This window comes from Pelodiscus sinensis, chromosome 21 (assembly GCF_052426305.1).
Source record: "Pelodiscus sinensis isolate ZL-2025 chromosome 21, ASM5242630v1, whole genome shotgun sequence".
In the NCBI taxonomy this organism is placed as follows: Eukaryota; Metazoa; Chordata; order Testudines; family Trionychidae; genus Pelodiscus; species Pelodiscus sinensis.
The window spans coordinates 21,683,186-21,700,427 of record NC_143072.1 but is presented as its reverse complement, the minus strand read 5'-3'; the positions used below and the strand labels follow the sequence as shown (position 1 = coordinate 21,700,427).

The following is a 17,242-nucleotide window of genomic DNA, read 5'->3' as shown; positions in this document are numbered from 1 at the left end:
ATTTGTTCTCCAAAAAGCTCCTCCATTTGTCCTGGGAATTCCACGAAGAAGGGATGTTCTCTTCTCCCAAACCTATGGCTTTGGGACTTGGGAATAAATAAAACAATGCAAAGATACTGGCTCTGCTGCATTAAAAACCAAAATAATGGGGCTTCAGTATAAGTAGCTTCTCGAATACACTGGTATTTAAGTGTTTCAGCTGTTGAGCAGATTTACTGTAAGCAGAGCAGGCGGAAGAATACAGCAAAGAAGAACATTTAATCTTTGTAAGTTAAAATGACCTTTCAATTTCATTTGCGGCTTTTAGTACATACAAGGTTTAACTTTTACTTTATACTCATGGTTTTAGACCCGACGCTGTCAGGAGAATTTCTAGACATTTGGGATACTTGTTAGCAGGGCACTTTAAACATCCAAAAACCATCTGTAACACCTCTCACTTAACATAACTGTATGCAGGACTCTGACACCATGTTCTCATATTAATTGAAATGTGCCAAGAAGGGAGGGGCTTTGTTGTTTTGGCTTTTTACAAACATTCCGTAGATGAAGCATTTCCTAAGGTTTTAGAAATCCTTCTTGTGTATACTAGGTGTCTGAATGATTTGGCGCGCCTCATTCAAGTGCCTCAATAGCGTTCCTTTTGCGCTAATTAGCCCCAATTGGAGTATTGTTCTGGGCATCACATTTCAAGAAAGAAGTGGAGAAATTGGAGAAAGTCCAGAGAAGAGCAACAAAAATGATTAAAGGTCTAGAGAACATGACCTATGAGGGAAGACTGAAAGAATTGGGCTTGTTTAGTTTGGAAAAGAGAAGACTGAGGGGGTATATGATAGCAGTTTTCAAGTATATAAAAGGATGCTACAAGGAGGAGGGAGGAAAATTGTTCTCCTTAGCCTCTGATGACAGGACAAGAAGCAATGGGCTTAAATTGCATCAAGAGGGGAAAAATCTCCTAACCGTCAGGGTGGTTAAACACTGGAATAAGTTGCCTAGGGAGGTTGTGGAATCTCCATCACTGGAGATATTTAAGAGCAGGTTAGACAGGCATCTATCAGGGATGATCTAGACGTGCTTGGTCCTGCTGTGAGGGCAGGGGACTGGACTTGATGACCTCTCAAGGTCCCTTCCAGTTCTAGTGTTCTATAATTCCATGATTCTATGAACTTGAAATATGATCCAGAGCACATTACAGTTAAAGAAGAGAGTTTATGCATATTCCAGGCAAAGCGGTTTTCATACCATCAATTCTGATCATGAGAAGAACAGGGCAATTGGTCCACAAGAGACTGGCAAAATCCAATCAGTGCCTGCATTGGCAATACCGATTTTTTACAAGTTTGGTCTTCTGGAAAGAGGTAACGACAGTTGTCGTCAGCCTTTCTATAAAGGGATTCAAAACCAGACAATGGTGGGCCTACAGTTTCATCAGTAATATACAGATATAATCAACAGACAGGTTTAGAAAAGTGTTGTGGGATGATCAACATAATCCACACAATGTATCTGCAAGCGAGCTGATGGAGAGAATGAACTGCTGAGCTCTCTTTTTGGAGAAGGTTGCTCTCCCACCGTGATTTTGGAACTATGACTTTCTTCTTAGGATGCCGAGTCTTGTCTGGGTTGCAATCTCAACAGTGCCCTGCACATATAAGCAGTGCTTGTCACCAGTGCTGCGGTCGCACAAACGAGCAGCAGCTGGATGAGAAAAGGAGGGCATGTCAGCTCAGAGCGGCAGAAAAGGTTTTTTTTTCACGGCAGCTATTTGCAACCCTCCAAGGAGCTACAGAGGCTGCCCATTAAAACCCTGTTAAAACACTTCTGATGTTGTCAGCAGTGGAGAGCTGAAATAGCACAGTGATCACTGAGATGCTATCTGCCTCAAGCAGTTCAGTGGTACTGTCAATACTATGAGCAAGGTGGTACAAGATGAGCAACAACCTAATTTCTCCATCAAAATTTCATAAACTCCCTGAGCTGGTAGAGACTAGGGATGTGGGCAAACACACGACAGCTGATAAGCTGATCATTCACTGATCATTGATCTGGAATCTTTCCCCAACCCTGGGAAGTTCTAAGTTAATTTACACTCTTAAACCAATGGAGTGTAAGTCGGCATTGAAAGGGGAGCAAAAGGAAATACAGGAAAGTCCATTAATCAAACACCCAGAATAATTTTTCCCACCATCATAAAAAAGTTTTTTTTCAAATATATAAATAATATGAGAAAGAAACCTTGTACAATTGTGTGCATGCACCTATATTTATGTACACACATTTTAAGGTCCTACATTTGATACACACCCACCCAAATACAAACATACACATGTACTAGACATGTATTTCCTCTCACATTTCTCTGCACTGAGATATAAAGGGACTGATTCAGTAGCCATTAAAGCATTTACGCGTGTCGTTCCATTGGACTAGAGAGTGCGCCTTTTACTGGCTTTGAGAGCACAACCATGCTGAAACGCAAAGGACTATACGCAAAATATGGTGTTACCCAGTATGAATAAAGAAGGTAGAATGTGGTCCATTTACTTCCATGCTATTATTTGCATGGATACATGCTTCTCCTAGTAAGTAATAGCTACAGAAACAGAGAGAACATAAAGAATTATTTGCAATGTAGTAGCCAAGGAATACATGCTGAACAATTAATTTAGTCTCTTGGCTATAATTTCATGAGAAGAATAACTGAATCATCCACCTTGCACTTTTCCAGCTTTTTGAAGAACATGGGAAAATTCTGGTAGAAATGGCTTAAATATTTATATAGGACCTGTGACAAAAATTCAAATGCAGTGAAACTGAATGAAAATTAATCAAGAATGCCATTGTTTCTTGGACATTCTCTGCAGGACTGCAATGGAAAAGATAGTGAAATTTGCAGACTTATTGTCCTAGGCCAGTGTCATATTTATGCACTTTAACGCCAATTTTAGAGAGCCAAAAGATGTGGAGACCTTGTTGGGAACAAGGCAGAGAATTATGGGGTAGCAGTTGAAGTAGAGAGCCAGATTAGATGCTTCCTGTTTAATATTCAGTGACTGTTCCAACTCTCTTAGGGTACATCTACACTGCCATCCTAGTTCAAACTAGGGTGGCTAATGTAGGCATTCGAACTTGCAAATGAAGCCCGGGATTTAAATATCCCGGGCTTTATTTGCATGTTCCCGGGCGCCGCCATTTTTAAATGCCCCATAGCTCGAACTCCCCGCCTGCGACTACATGCAGCATGGACTAGGTAGTTCAAATTAAAGCTTCTAATTTGAACGACCGTTATTCCTCCTGCAAGGAGGTTTAATGGTGTTTCAAATTAGGAGCTTTAATTCGAACTACCTAGTCCGTGCTGTGTGTAGCCGCGGGCAGGTAGTTCGAACTACGGGGCATTTAAAAATGGCGGTGCCCGGGAACATGCAAATAAAGCCTGGGATATTTAAATCCCGGGCTTCATTTGCAAGTTCAAATGCCTACATTAGCCACCCTAGTTCGAACTAAGGTGGCAGTATAGACATACCCTTACAGAGTTTTTGTGTGCATACATCCATCATTTGCAAATAGCTCCTTCATGCAGTTAACATGCTTATATAATTTCATAAGGAGTTGAAGATTTCGGCTGAGTTTCACATAGCAACAGTGATTTATTTGAAACAGACTGGCGGTCCCTATGCACACTCATATGATGCACCTTCTGTCGTAAAGGACATTATTCCTCTCAGTGATATGCAGGAATTTGGTTTTCCTCTGATTCATCCCTCATATTCACAGGCCACAACTTCATGTGTGCAAATTTGGGTTCTACTTCACAACTTCGCTGGGGAGCAATTTTTGGTGATGCAAGTTTGGATGGCATGATACATGTAAGAGATGCTGGCTTGTGACTGGGGTTTTTTGTGTGACTGTTGTATAAAATATCTAAAATATCTTCACCCAAATGCTTCCCCCAACTCTACTGGAACATATGACTCAGCGCTTGTAATTTCTTTATGAAGTGTAGATCCCATAACAATGATTTCTTGTGAAATTTAAAAAGCCAAGTACTGGCCTCATAAATCCCTTTTAGGGAGGCCTGGTGGGTATATTTTCACCATGATGTGCAAAGAGTTATACATCAGACTATACTCTTCAATCTTTCTGCAGGGAATTGGTGTGAGCTTCATTATTTCAGTGCCACTGAACTCGATGGAACTGGACTAACATCATATTGGGCAGCAATTAGGACCAATCAATTAAGTGCCTAACCTGCTTAGGTGCTTTTGAAAATCCCACTAGGTGCCTATATGTATAAGAAACATTTGAAAATTTCACCTTTATTCCTTTCTTCCTTATTGAGGAAAAAGCTTAACACAATTCAACATGAGGACACAGAACTCAACACACCCTGGACCCATGAGCCCAGAAATTAAATATCTGCCTTTATCCACCCAGCTTCCTCTGCTTGTATTGGATAAAGATTATGACCTCATATAACTAGAATATAAACAAGATCACATCAATTTTAAGATGAGTATAACTTCTACAGGATCAAATAACCTTAACTTCATGCACTCAATAACGAGCACAAATAAACCGTGGCAAATAATAGCTGTGCTAACGCTAAAGCATGTGTGATATTCATGAGGTAATAAAATCTTCAGAATAGTTTGACACTTCTGTAATACAATGTATTTTGTTCTGGGGGCAAGGAAATTACTAAGAGAGCTGAAAGAACATGCTAGTTAATTATTCAATTTATAGAGGCAGTTCTTTAGCAAACTCTAAAAAGAAAGCGAACAAGTTACAGCAAATAATCTGCCTGTTGATATTAAGACTGTAAAACCATGATTTTCTGGATGAAAAACAAAGCTCTTACAAGAATGGAAGGCCTGGGAACCGTGCCTCTCCATCTTCCCACTTTTTCTACAGCTCTGCATAATCACAACAACACTTAATTTCTTTCCTTCCGAATTAACTTTGTGTTAAGGATACTTTGCAGTTAATGCAGGTTTGTCATAACTATGGTGTGATGGCATTAAAATTTAATCCAACAGTATCTCATTATTTAAATCCATAACAATAAAAATATGCTTTTCAATATACAAAGCTATCTTCTATTTTTGCAAAATTTTACTTTCACTCTTGAGAGATTTACAATCTTAGCAAAACTCAAGCACAAGTTATTATGCAAAAACTTTGCCTTTTTCTTTGGGAGTGTCTGTCTTTAATTTTTATTTCCCAAAGAAAAACACGCAAATTATTTAGAGAAAGCTTGTGCAAAAATTGCAAAAGAACAAGTGAGACATTAAGAAGAAATATTTTATGCATTGAGAATAAACCTCGAACTTCCTTAGCCCTGGAAATCTTGCTAAGATACTTGGTAACTAGTTTGCCAAGAAAACATGATAATTAATAAAATTGTCAACCTTCCATAGAATTATGCAGGATTTATACCTGCCTTATATTAAATTTACTTTGCAAGTATCATGGAACCCAACAAACAGATGGACACATTATTGTGCAGGAGTAGGGAAGGTTCAAAACACAAATAATAAATTTCATAACCACTGGCCAACAACAACATATTTTGCAACTGGAATGTTTATATGATCATAAAAATGTAGCACAATATTCTGTTACTCTGCCCTTGAAGAGAAGGAAGGAGATGTAAAATATATAATGTCTCTTCAAAAGAAAGGCATATGGAAACTAAAACAAAATGTCAATATATAACATCGTCGCTAATAGAAAAGACATTAAATTTTGGAAAGCAAATTAAGTTCTTTAAAGTGCATTCATAATAAACTATTCTGCAAATCAAACCCATGTTCTTAGATAGGTTACCTATTTTATACAAAAGACGTACTTTCCCTTTAGTTTCTGCTTCAAGACTTTATTCTATGAGAAGTCAAGTAATTAACTTGCCAGGGGAAGAAATTTTCCTCTTCAATACCTTTACATTTGTATAAAGCAAAATTATACAAAATGCTGATGTAAGCCCCACAGGGAAAATACTTCTGTTGTAAACCAAACACTTGTCTATACCACCTTAAATCCATTCATGTGCCTTGTTCTGTGCTCAAAATCCGGACACTCCCACAATGCATTTGGGCAGAGTGTCTGCCTGCTGGGATGAAGTTTATTCACAGGAAATATGAAGGGAAAATTCACGCTCTGCTGCTTAATCAGAACTGACATGGCATCTCCAGAGAGAGAGAAACTTAGGATGTCAGGCAGGTTAGCATAGGGCAAGCAGACGGTCAATAAAATATTCAATAAAGACCTCTGATATCATAGACCTAATACAGTGGAAAAAGACAGAATTCCTCTTTTTGATGGAGAACAAGTTTAAAATGGGTTGTTAAAATGTCTATACAACGTTAACCTGCTAAAATTTGAAGATGATTCTGACTGGTTTTTAAACATGTTATAAAAAGCAAAACCAAATGCAAACTGATAAAACAGAAGATGTGCTCAGGTTGACACATAAGATAGACAGATTATTCAGTACAAGCAAAATGTTATTAATCCTCTCTAGAATAATTACATTGTTTTGTTGTCTACTAATTCTTATACAACCATTCCTTACTTGGCAGTAACTATCAGTAACAAGCATGTGTTTAAACAAAATACCCACTGAGTGCATTAAAATATATGCTGCTTAGTCCAAAAGACACAAAACCCACCCAATATGAATCCCACTTAATGTATTTTCAGCACTATGACTCAACAGTAATACCATAGGCATCTTAGTACTAGCAATGTATCTTGAATTTCAGCAAAGAAATACTAAAGGTACTACCTATACACAACATTAAAAATGCCACCCAACATGCTGCACCGTATTTTTTTGTCAAAATTCAGTCTAGCACAACTACAATTTGAGACAATGTTTCATGATCCTTGTTTCAAGTCTTGATGTCAATAACTTCTTAAATATTTTTCCACCTGAACAGATACTAAGAGAGTTTGGAAAGAAAACCCAGGAGGAATAAAGAAAGCAATAGTCCCTATGCAATGAGCCCTGGAAATCACTCTGCTGAATCTGGATCTGAGTTTACATAAAGGGAAAATTAAATTGAGCATTGGAGTGGATTAGGAAGATCTATAATAGGAGATGTGTAAAGTTAATCATTTTTAGTTAGGGACAGTGTTTAACTACTCAAGCTTGCCTTGGAGATCTTTCTTTCTTACTCTAAGTTTTATCTATAATGGACTAATTGGTTTAAATTACACACACACACACACACACACACACACACACACACACACACAAATGGAATCAATAATAACATACGGAACTTTCATAATGTTTTTTATTATTAAGCTAGTATGAAAACAGCAATCCATCCTCACCCTGGTCTACACTAGGGCTTTATTTCAAAATAACCCCCCTTATGTTGAATTAATAAGTGGAGTGTCCACACTACCAAGCAAAATAACAGGCTGCTTATTTCAAAATCTATACTCCTGTTTTCCTCGAGGAATACCGCCAATTTCAAAATAGTTATTTTGAAACAGCAGTAGTGTGGATGTTCTGGTGCAGCTATTTTGAAATAACTACTCCCCAGAGTAATTTGAACTAATTTCTCCCCAGTGCTGCCTGGGGCTCTATGTCGAGATAGTGCATCCACATTAATGGCGCCTGCCTCAGACTAATTTTGAGGCTTCCTCATAGCACGGAAATGCTATTTTGCTTCTGTTATTTTGGGAGTTAATAAATCGATTTCAGTTATTTCCAAATAATTATTCCTAGTGTAGACACGCCCCTCATGACACCACTGTGATATAGAGGAATATTGGAGATTATAAGTAACTTCCTCTATCTGTCATTTTTCTAAAGACCAGACCGCAGTCAGCAGCAGAGCCATGTTTGGAACTTTAGGATATCTGCTGTCCAGCCCTATGCTCGGACCCTAGACCAGACAAACCATTAACCTCTTAGTACAACATACGAGCAAAAATCTCCTACAGGGGAGCATAGACAAAAATGCAAAATTTCACTGTCTGAAAAAAAGTCTTCTTCTAGCAGGTGTATTCCCTCAAAGGGACAAATCCAGGCTTTGAGGGAAGAGCTACAAGGCATGCGACATTGTCTTCACCGGATACCCCTCAGACAGTCCACAGAGCTGTACCACAGGCACTTCAATGGCAAGCGTTCGACCTTACAGACTATGAGGGCAGCTGCCACTTTTCTGAGCTCCTTCTGCAGTGGTTTGGGGCCAATGAGTCTCTAAATACAGAGCTCATGACGCCCTCTCTGCCTCACCTCCCACAGTCCTTTCTCCAGCAAAATTACCCCACCTCCTAAACACCCCTGCAAGACGGTAAGATGACTTTGAATGTCAAGGTATCCCCCTTCCCATTGTACTCGCAGAGTCATCATTGCTAATGATCAGAGAAAATGTGTTTATTCAACCCAGCTATTCTCTTAGAGTATGTCTACACTTGCCCCCTAGTTCAGACTAGGGAGGCAAATGAAGCATACCGAAGTTGTTAATGAAGTGCGGGATTTAAATATTCCACGCTTGATTAGCATATTCGCGGCCAGTCACCATTTTAAAATGCTGGTAGCCCGAATTAACTCGCAGCGTGTAGATTCTGTAGTCTGATCCAAAACCCTTCCCTCAAATTAACTGTTACTCCTCGTGAATTAACTACACGCGGCGAGTTAATTCAGGCTACCGGCATTTTAAAATGGCAAACGGCCGCGAATATGCTAATTAAGTGCACGATATTTAAATCCCACGCTTCATTAGCAACTTCGGTATGCTTCATTTGCCTCCCTAGTCTGAACTAGGGAGCAAGTGTAGACATACCCTTAGCAAATACATGCACATACAGATGTATCAGAGCAGCGGGCCTCTGACCAAACAATCTGTCACAGGGGAAAGCCAAAGGAGAAACCATACCAAGGAGAACCGATATGGTGATTTCAATTTTCCAAGACTCTTTCTCTGCGATCTAATCAGGAGGCCAGAGGTGGAAAATTAAAAATGGAGAATTGGTCTCTGAACAAAGAGGGCTCGTCTCTTCAATTCTGTTTCTCTTTACACTTGGGAAATGCAGTATTTCAGCTACCCTTTCTGCTGGTTTGCCCAGGGCCTGTCTAGTGGTGTTCTGCAGCACCTATGCATCTATGCTGAGTTTTTGATGTATCAATGCTGCATAGAGTTCAAAAGCAATTTATTGTCAACAACATGAGAAATGCGGCTATTCCTGTAATAATCACAGTGATTTTACATAAGGCTTTAACTCGATCAGATGAAGATGAAGTGGATAACCTGAGAGATCATATTAACTTCCTTGTATCTCGAAAAATTAATGGATCAAATTTCTGGTGTCAGCCAGCCCTTCTAATGTATTTGACCTTTTAGAGAGTCTTTTTAGCAAGATCGTGTCTCTAACAGATACTCATTTTAGAAAGTTTTATTCTTTTTTTTAAGTTTAGCTTTGTGCACAGAAAATACAAACTTAAAAACAGATCTGTTCCTTTAATTGCTTTAATTGAGCTCTGTGGGCCAAACCACAAAGTTCTCTGATGAAGGAGCAAAAGGACTAGGATATGAATCTGTCAAGTTTGGAATATTTTTTCCTATGGAGTTTTGTAAAATGACTGAAGATAATAATGCTTCAGTATTTTCTGAGAATAGCTCCTTTGTTCTTTATTTCAGTGTTACAGAAAAGATTATTTGTAACTATTCACTTCCTTACAAAATATTCAGATTCTTCAATGAAAAGAGTTTCCCACATTATGTAGACACCCACACAGCTACATTTGAAAATGAATGAAAAGGCTGTGCTATAAGATGATGAATATGAACCTCGCAGTGCGCTCCAGCTTTGCTTAGGCACGTTCATTGTGCATCTGTGTCGGGAAAAAGGGTTGCGCAGATACTAGATCTGGCTGATTAAATCCAAACATGGAAAAGGGAAGCAACCATGTGACGGCTGAAACAAATTAGCACGATTCTTCTATGTGTTTGAAAACTGTACCATTTATGGTTAACTAAACCCCTCCTGTAATTTTTTGCTTCATAGGACTCCATTATAATGTACAACAGTACAAACGTGGTTGCATGTTGGGCAGTATTTCACCTCTACTCTAGGCCACTGGTTTGAAATCAGACCAGTTTAGACGTAAGCAGAAGTCATTACCATCTGGAGAGTGTTTAATGATTTACATGAAATCACTGGGTGGTCTAACCCCCATTCCTAATCACAAATAACCACCATCATAATTGGTACCCTTGTTAGTAATCTCAATTTAGACACCAAGGATTCAGTGGGAAGTGGTCAGGAGATTAAGGATGGGTGAACCAAACCATCCAATAAACATGGATTCCAAACATTCAGGTTTTTCAAACCAGCCCCGGAAAAGGCTTTATGTTACAGAGTTTTTTAAACTTACAAGCTGCATTATATTACTGCTTTCTGCACAGTCAGCTGCTGGGGTATCACACAATAATAAAAAGCTCACGATTCACCAGAGGATCTCTACTTTTTAAGACCACCTAAGTGTGAAGAGTCACAAACGTTGGGACACCCCATTTCAGAGGGTGATGGTCAAGCTCAAATACCTTTACACTACCCATCAGGGCAGCATGTACTGGGATGCCGCTAGCTCTTTTTCCTATTCTCCTGACTATGAGGGAACAAGGGGCAAGTACACAGCTTGCATGACTTACTCCTCTGCCTCCTCTCTGTATCAGCTGAGAGAGAGAGGAAAGAACTGCATAGTTTACCCTCACTCCTTGATAGTCAGGGGAAATGGAAGAAGAGTGAGCAGCACCCTGATATATATGGCTGCGGCCCCCGCCCTCCACTCCTGAAATGGCACCCTTGCCATAGGGCAGGAAAGCTGTAAGTTAAATCTGATTAAAGGCAAGGGAATCATCTCTGTTCATCACCTCTATTGGCAGAGGGCTGTGAAGGGAGACCTGCAGTGTCATAGAAGAAAAATTAAACACAAAAGAACATCACACTTGCTAACCCCAATTTACTCAACTGCTTTTATGAACCTCTCAGAATCAGATCAGTCTCACAAATTCATTCCTCCGCGCCAAACTGGTATATCCCCGCGATCCTTGTAATTTCAGGATTTATTGTATTCTGTATAAAAAGTTTCAGGGTATTTCTACACTACAGCACTATTTTGAATTAACTTAATTTGAAATAGTTAATTTGAATTAATCTAATTCGAAATAACGCATCTATACGCAAAAACTATTTTGAAATGGTGTTTTGCTATTTCGAAATAGCGCGTCCACACTGAGTGGACCCTGAACCGAAGGTAAGGCTGGCCGGATCCAGTGCCGGCAGGGCATCAGGTTAGGACTTAGTGTGTGGGGCTGCTGCCTGAGGCTAACTGAGCTCCGTGCTTAGAGGCACCCTTCCCCCACCCCGGACAGTTCTCAGGGTTCCCCGCTTGCTTGTCTCCCTCAATGAGGGACAGCAAAGCAGACCTGTCTTGGAGTGCCCTGAGTACTTGAACTCAGGACACCACAGCACTCGGCCACATGGAGCCAGAGCTGCCCCTTGGGCACACCGGTGACCCTGCAGGAGACCCTGCAGGAGAGCGTCCACCCCTCAGAACCTCCCCAGTCCTCCGCACCGGGGGCTTGTGCCCCATTCGTCCCTCATGTCCTTCCACTTACCCCTCCCTAGCCCCCCTTCCTGATGTCAAATAAAAGACACGTATGTTCAAAAATAGAAACTGGGTTAATTGAACAAAACTGGGGGGAGGATTAACCTCTGGGGAGACTGGGAAAAGGAGGTGGGAGAGGGGAAGAGAGAGGGTGGAAGAGGGGAGGGGGAAACCTGGGAGGAGGGAGCTGGAAGGGGGAAGCAAGGGGAAGAAGGGGGAGGGGGGAGCTTAGAGTTGGGGGTCTCGCCAGACCAACTTGACTTTCATGCTAACATGCTCCTGGGTTCACATGTGGCCTTTGGTGGCCAGGCTGCCAGCTATCCTGCCAGAGACGGCCACATTCCTCCGTCTAGTGCAGAGATCATGGAAGTTGGAGGCATCTCCTCCAAACTGAATAAGGTCCATTATCTCCACCCTGGACAAGGAAGGTGCCCACCTTCTCCAGCCCCTGTCAGGCTCCTGGGAGCTGGCAGACTGCTCCTGGGGAGCGGTGGAGGGCTGGATGCCAATGGCTTGCTGGCTCATGTTTTGGGGCCACTGAGTCAGGGGCTCTGGTGGCCTCTGCTGGCTCTGGGCTGGCAGGCTTAGAGCTGGCACAGGCACTGTGGCCAGGGTCTACCCCTTTAATGGCTCTGGGGCTGGGGGAGAGGAGAGTAAGTTTTCCTGGTTGTGCCCAGAGTGGCCACCAGGGCTACCTGGGAAGGGCTGGAGGCCCCCATTTCGAATTAAGCATCTACACAGCATTTAATTTGAAATAGCTTTTTCGAATTTGGTGTTACTCCTCGTAATATGAGGTTTACTAAATTCGAAATAAGGGCTCCACTATTTCGAATTTATTTCGAAATAGCAGTTTGCCTGTGTAGACGCTATTAAAGTTAATTCGAAATAACTGCTTTTATGTCTAATTAACTTTGTAGTGTAGACATACCCTCAGAGAGGTAGCCGTGTTAGTCTGGAATTTTAAAAAGAATGGGTAGAAATAAATTCAAAATAACGGGCTTCTTACTCTGACTTCCTGTAAACCTTGTTGTATGAGGATTAAGGAAGTCAGTGGAATAGTGATTTATTTCTAAATAAGTACCGTGTAGACAGCACCAAATTTCGAAATAAGCTACGTAATTTGCCTAGCTCAAATTGCTAGCTTATTTAGAGGAACGTGCTACTTTGTAGACATAGTCTTAGAGACTAACTAAAATACATATAGTATCATGAGCTTTTGTGGGCAAAACCCACTTCATCAGATGAGTTGGGAGTGGAAATAACAGAACGAAGATATAACAGAGTGGGGAGAAATGTATTTGTAGGACGGGTGCTAATGAGGCTAATTAAATGGGCTGAACGTGTCCCATTCTTAGCTTTTAATGTAAGAATGCTGTTGTCAGAGGCAGGGGAGACTGGCTTTCTAATGCGATACTTGCTGAATTCAGTACAGTGAACATACTTATAAAAAACTAAAGCTAAGCCACTCAGTTTGCTATCTTATCTACAGCAATAACGAATGTCCCATAATACAGTATGGATGGGCTCATATTGCTCACATAATCCAAGTACACATATATAGAGAGAGACAAAGAGCTGAAAAACATTTAAACTGTAATTTTTCTAAATTACTCTAAAAATGTACTCTTGTCTGATAGTAGTCTCCACTTAAGACATGGGACATGATTTTCAATGCTTCCTGAGCACTTTTGTTTGTAATGTTCCTCTCATATTCACTTGTTTTCCTCCTTGCAAGGTTCATCCAGATGAGGTGTAGCCAGCAGATCAATTTTCTCTTCCTCTCATTCTTTGTCCCTGAAATGTAATTCTCCCCACCCCATCTGGGAAAATAGTCAACTCTCTTAGCCATATGATCTAATGCAGGGCTGGGGAACCTCTTCTGGGTCGGGTGCCGCTGACCCACAGAAAAATCAGTCAGGGGCCACACACAAGGGAAAAGTAAAAAAGCAAAAACTAAACAAACCTTCACTGATGTGGCCCCTGACTGAGAAGGAGAAAGACACTCCCCACATTTCCCTCATAGATCAGAGCTTAGGGGTGCCCAGGCTAATAGATTTTGTGTGCTCCGGCCCCACGATGGGACGGTGGTGTGTGTGCGTGTAGCACCAAAATGGGCTTCCCAATACTAGGGGGAGCCCTGAGCCTCAGGGGCCAAATCCAGGCAAGCCGGGGGCCACATCCGGACCCCAGGCCTGAGGTTCCCTGCCCCGATCTAAAGACTACTCTCGGCACTAAGATTTGAACCCTGTTTGCAATACACCATGGTTACTTCACTTCTTCAAGACCATGTCTACACTGAAGACAAAGTCAACTTAAGATACACAACTCCAGCTATGTTAATTAAGTAGCTGGGGTCAAAGTATCTTAAATCACGTTTTCATGCTGTCCACATAGCGGAAGGTTGAGGGAGAAAACGCTCCTGTCAGCTTCCCTTACTCCTCGTGAGGAGCAGGAGTACCGGCGCCGACGGGGGAGCCCTCTCCGGTCAAACGAGTGGGTCTTCACTAGACCCACTAAGTCGAATCCCGGAAGATCCTACTGTGGCAGCATTGATCTTCCATGGAGTGCAGACATGGCCTAGAGAAATTCAGTGAAAAGAGATGTTACTACAATGGAGAAATTCAGAAAACAGAAAATTGTTCTGCTTTGAAAGCTGGCTGGAATGGAGAATTATCTTCAAAAATAGACAGGAAACAGAAAAGACTAATGTTGGGCAGATGACAGATCCTTGAATTCAGTGAACTGGCCTTCAAGATAGGAGCTGTTCTATTAAACATAGAGGCATTATGCTGGTCATCCTCTTTAAACTCAAGAGTGATTAAAATGCTGGCAGAAAATAAAAACTGGCTATTGAAAGGCCTGCCCCGAGGTCCTAATTTCAAATCAAATTTTACAGCGCCGCACAGGAACAATGCAAGCCCAGTGCTCCAAGTCTTCTTTTTGTCACTTTGTACAAAGAAGCCTCCTCAAACTCTCTCAAAGAACAATGGCTCCTCTTGATTCACAACTACGCCAAGAATGGGCTCAAACCATACAAAAACACATTTTAAAAATACATTTTACACTGCCCTTGACATTTGAGACAAATAGAAGCCGATGCATTGAAATTCCAAGTATTTTTTTTATATCCATTGACAATGTGAATTTTTATTTCCCCCCATCTACTTGATCTTTGACATTTTGGCCTCTGTAAAAGGAGGACACAGCAGAGCAGTCAAAGAAATTAATTATGGAGATAATTGCATTTTATTAAAATGATTACTGTAACAGAGAACACAATAAATGACAGCTGTGCAGACCTGGTCCACAGAAGCAAGCAAGGGGACACAAGCAGTTCATTTTTAATTGAAAATTATCAAAGCTATTAACATGTAATGATCTGTTTTTGATACAAGACACCAGATTAATTAGGATTTTTCTATATCTTCAAGTTTGCTTTCTGGTAAAAACACTTTCCATAGTTCTGCGGAGCTGCATCAGACTCCTTTTTATATAGGGCAAGTTTATTTGAATTTGGCAGCATGGTTACAGACAGTTGTTTCCTAGTGAACAGAACACAAGACCATATGTTTCAACGTTTAAGCAATTTAGAATCAGAGGTATAATTCTGAGTGTCCTTAGAAGAAATTGTACGTTAAATACCCAAAGGATCTGTGCTCTACAAGAGATACAGCCTTTTTTAGCACTTTTCCCATAGCAACAAAACCACTCTCCACTACTTATATCATATACTTGAACCACAAGCATGCTGAGAGCTTTGGTGAGCTGACTATAGTTTTCAATCAGCCCCTGTAGGGGCTTGCTGCATTTCCAACAGGAAGAGATGGATAAGTATACCCTTTCCCCCCCTTGTCTGGAAGTGAATTCATTAGAGTTTTCTCTAAGAAGTATCTACAGTCAGGCTTCATACCGACCTTCTTGATTTGTGGGCATCTAACCTAATTTATAAAAGGATTTGTAACCCACACACCAAGGGTGCAACTACAGAGCAGGGCTTCACTCGAAGTAAGCTACTCAAATTGAGCTACAGCAACTGCGTAGCTTATTTCGAAACAGCTTATTTCAAAATTGGGAGTGTCTACACAGCACTTATTTTGAAATCGAGCACTCAGACTTTCTTTACTCCTCGTACAATGAGGGTTACAGGAGTCAGAATAAGAAGTCTTCCAGCTTGACAGTATTTCGACATTATGTTGAAATAACTGTCCTCTGTGTAGACAGACCCCTAGTGTGATTCACGGGTGCATCATCAGTGGCTTCTTTTAAGAAAAAAAAATCCAAGACTAAACACCTCACAGTTCCTTCATTAATTTTGTTGTGCCAAAGAGAAGTTTTTAGCTGCATGGAAGACATGAATCTAGCACACACACACAAAAAGTTTTCCATCACTACCATGAAAACATTTATATAATCCTGAAAAAAAAGGTAGTCTGTGCTCCTTTCTTGATTTTTTTGGGATGATGAATAAAGGATGTAAACCAAGACAGAGTCAAGGCAATCCCCCCAAGGGTTTTAGCGTAGTGCATGCCCTTGCTTTGGGATGACAGGGTTATTTTTCCTGGCATGAAGTCACACAACCTCCAAATGACTTAAGAATATTTTGAGACTAGTCTTCAAGAAAACATTTTAAATACTTCACTGGATCAGTTAGAAAGTGTTATCTTCACAGCTTTGATCACAGTAGCTGAAAGAAAACAATACAAAAGAGTTTGACATTAGATATTAGTGGTATCTTCCTTTTTATAAAACAAGTATGGACCTTGAAATCTCATACTTTAGGCAATTCCTTCAAAGATTAAATGTTACTCCCATGTATTCCACACATTTTTGTTCAGGTTTTGTAGAACAGGGAATTGGTCATATGATCCACTTACAATTATTTGGGGTTTGAAAAAGACAGGGTCAAATCATGTCCTCTGATTCAATCATGCGGGTTGTTGTTGCATTAGATGGGACCGATGCACAGCTTAAGAGCCTACATATTTAAGAGAAGCAATTGCAAAAGCAGCTAAGGGATTTAGAAGCACAACTTACACTGACATTTAATGGGACTAGTGCACACCAGTCCGTTAGGCATTTTTGAAAATTTTCCCTTATAAAGATGGAATAGCTTAAAGGATCAAAGAAACCCAGATGTGTAAAAAATGTATACATTTATGCTGAAACACAGCATCCCACCTATTATCTGTGACAGTCACAGAAGGCATGTCTAAGAATAATCAGTGGTGGGCCACCGCTTCCCCATCTCCCATTGGCCAGGAATGGTGCATCATGGGCCCTGGGAGCTGCAAGCGCTCACGCCTGAGAACACTCTGGTAAACAAAGTGTCTTGCGCCCAGCTAGTGGCTTACCCTTCCAAGCCGCGACCCAGAGTTTGAAACCCCTTGAAACAGACCATATGCTAACATCAAGCCACTCACATATCACCGATTTAGCTGCAAAACTCATCTCAAACTTCATTATGTAGGCCAGTGGTCTCCAACCTTTTTAACCACAAGGTCACTTTTTCAATTTTAGTGCAAAGTAAGATCTAATTCAAACCCAAATATCCTTGCCCAGCTTCCTACCCCCCCCCCCCGAGGCCCCACCTCTTCTCCAAGGCCTCACCCTACT

General features: G+C 40.9%; 1 protein-coding gene across 11 annotated transcripts in view; it reads right to left on the bottom strand.

Moving 5' to 3' along the window:
* Window positions 1-17,242, bottom strand: part of BCAS3 (BCAS3 microtubule associated cell migration factor) — a 590,230-nt gene that overhangs the window by 184,656 nt on the left and 388,332 nt on the right. Inside the window, exon 24 of one of the 11 annotated variants that reach the window (XM_075904722.2) lies at window positions 8,648-16,313. The exons of the other annotated variants lie outside the window; for them this stretch is intronic. Coding sequence (XP_075760837.1) covers window positions 16,273-16,313 — 41 coding nt within the window. The 3' untranslated portion in view covers window positions 8,648-16,272. Of the gene's footprint in view, window positions 1-8,647; window positions 16,314-17,242 lie in introns of those variants that run through there. 11 annotated transcript variants of the gene reach the window in all.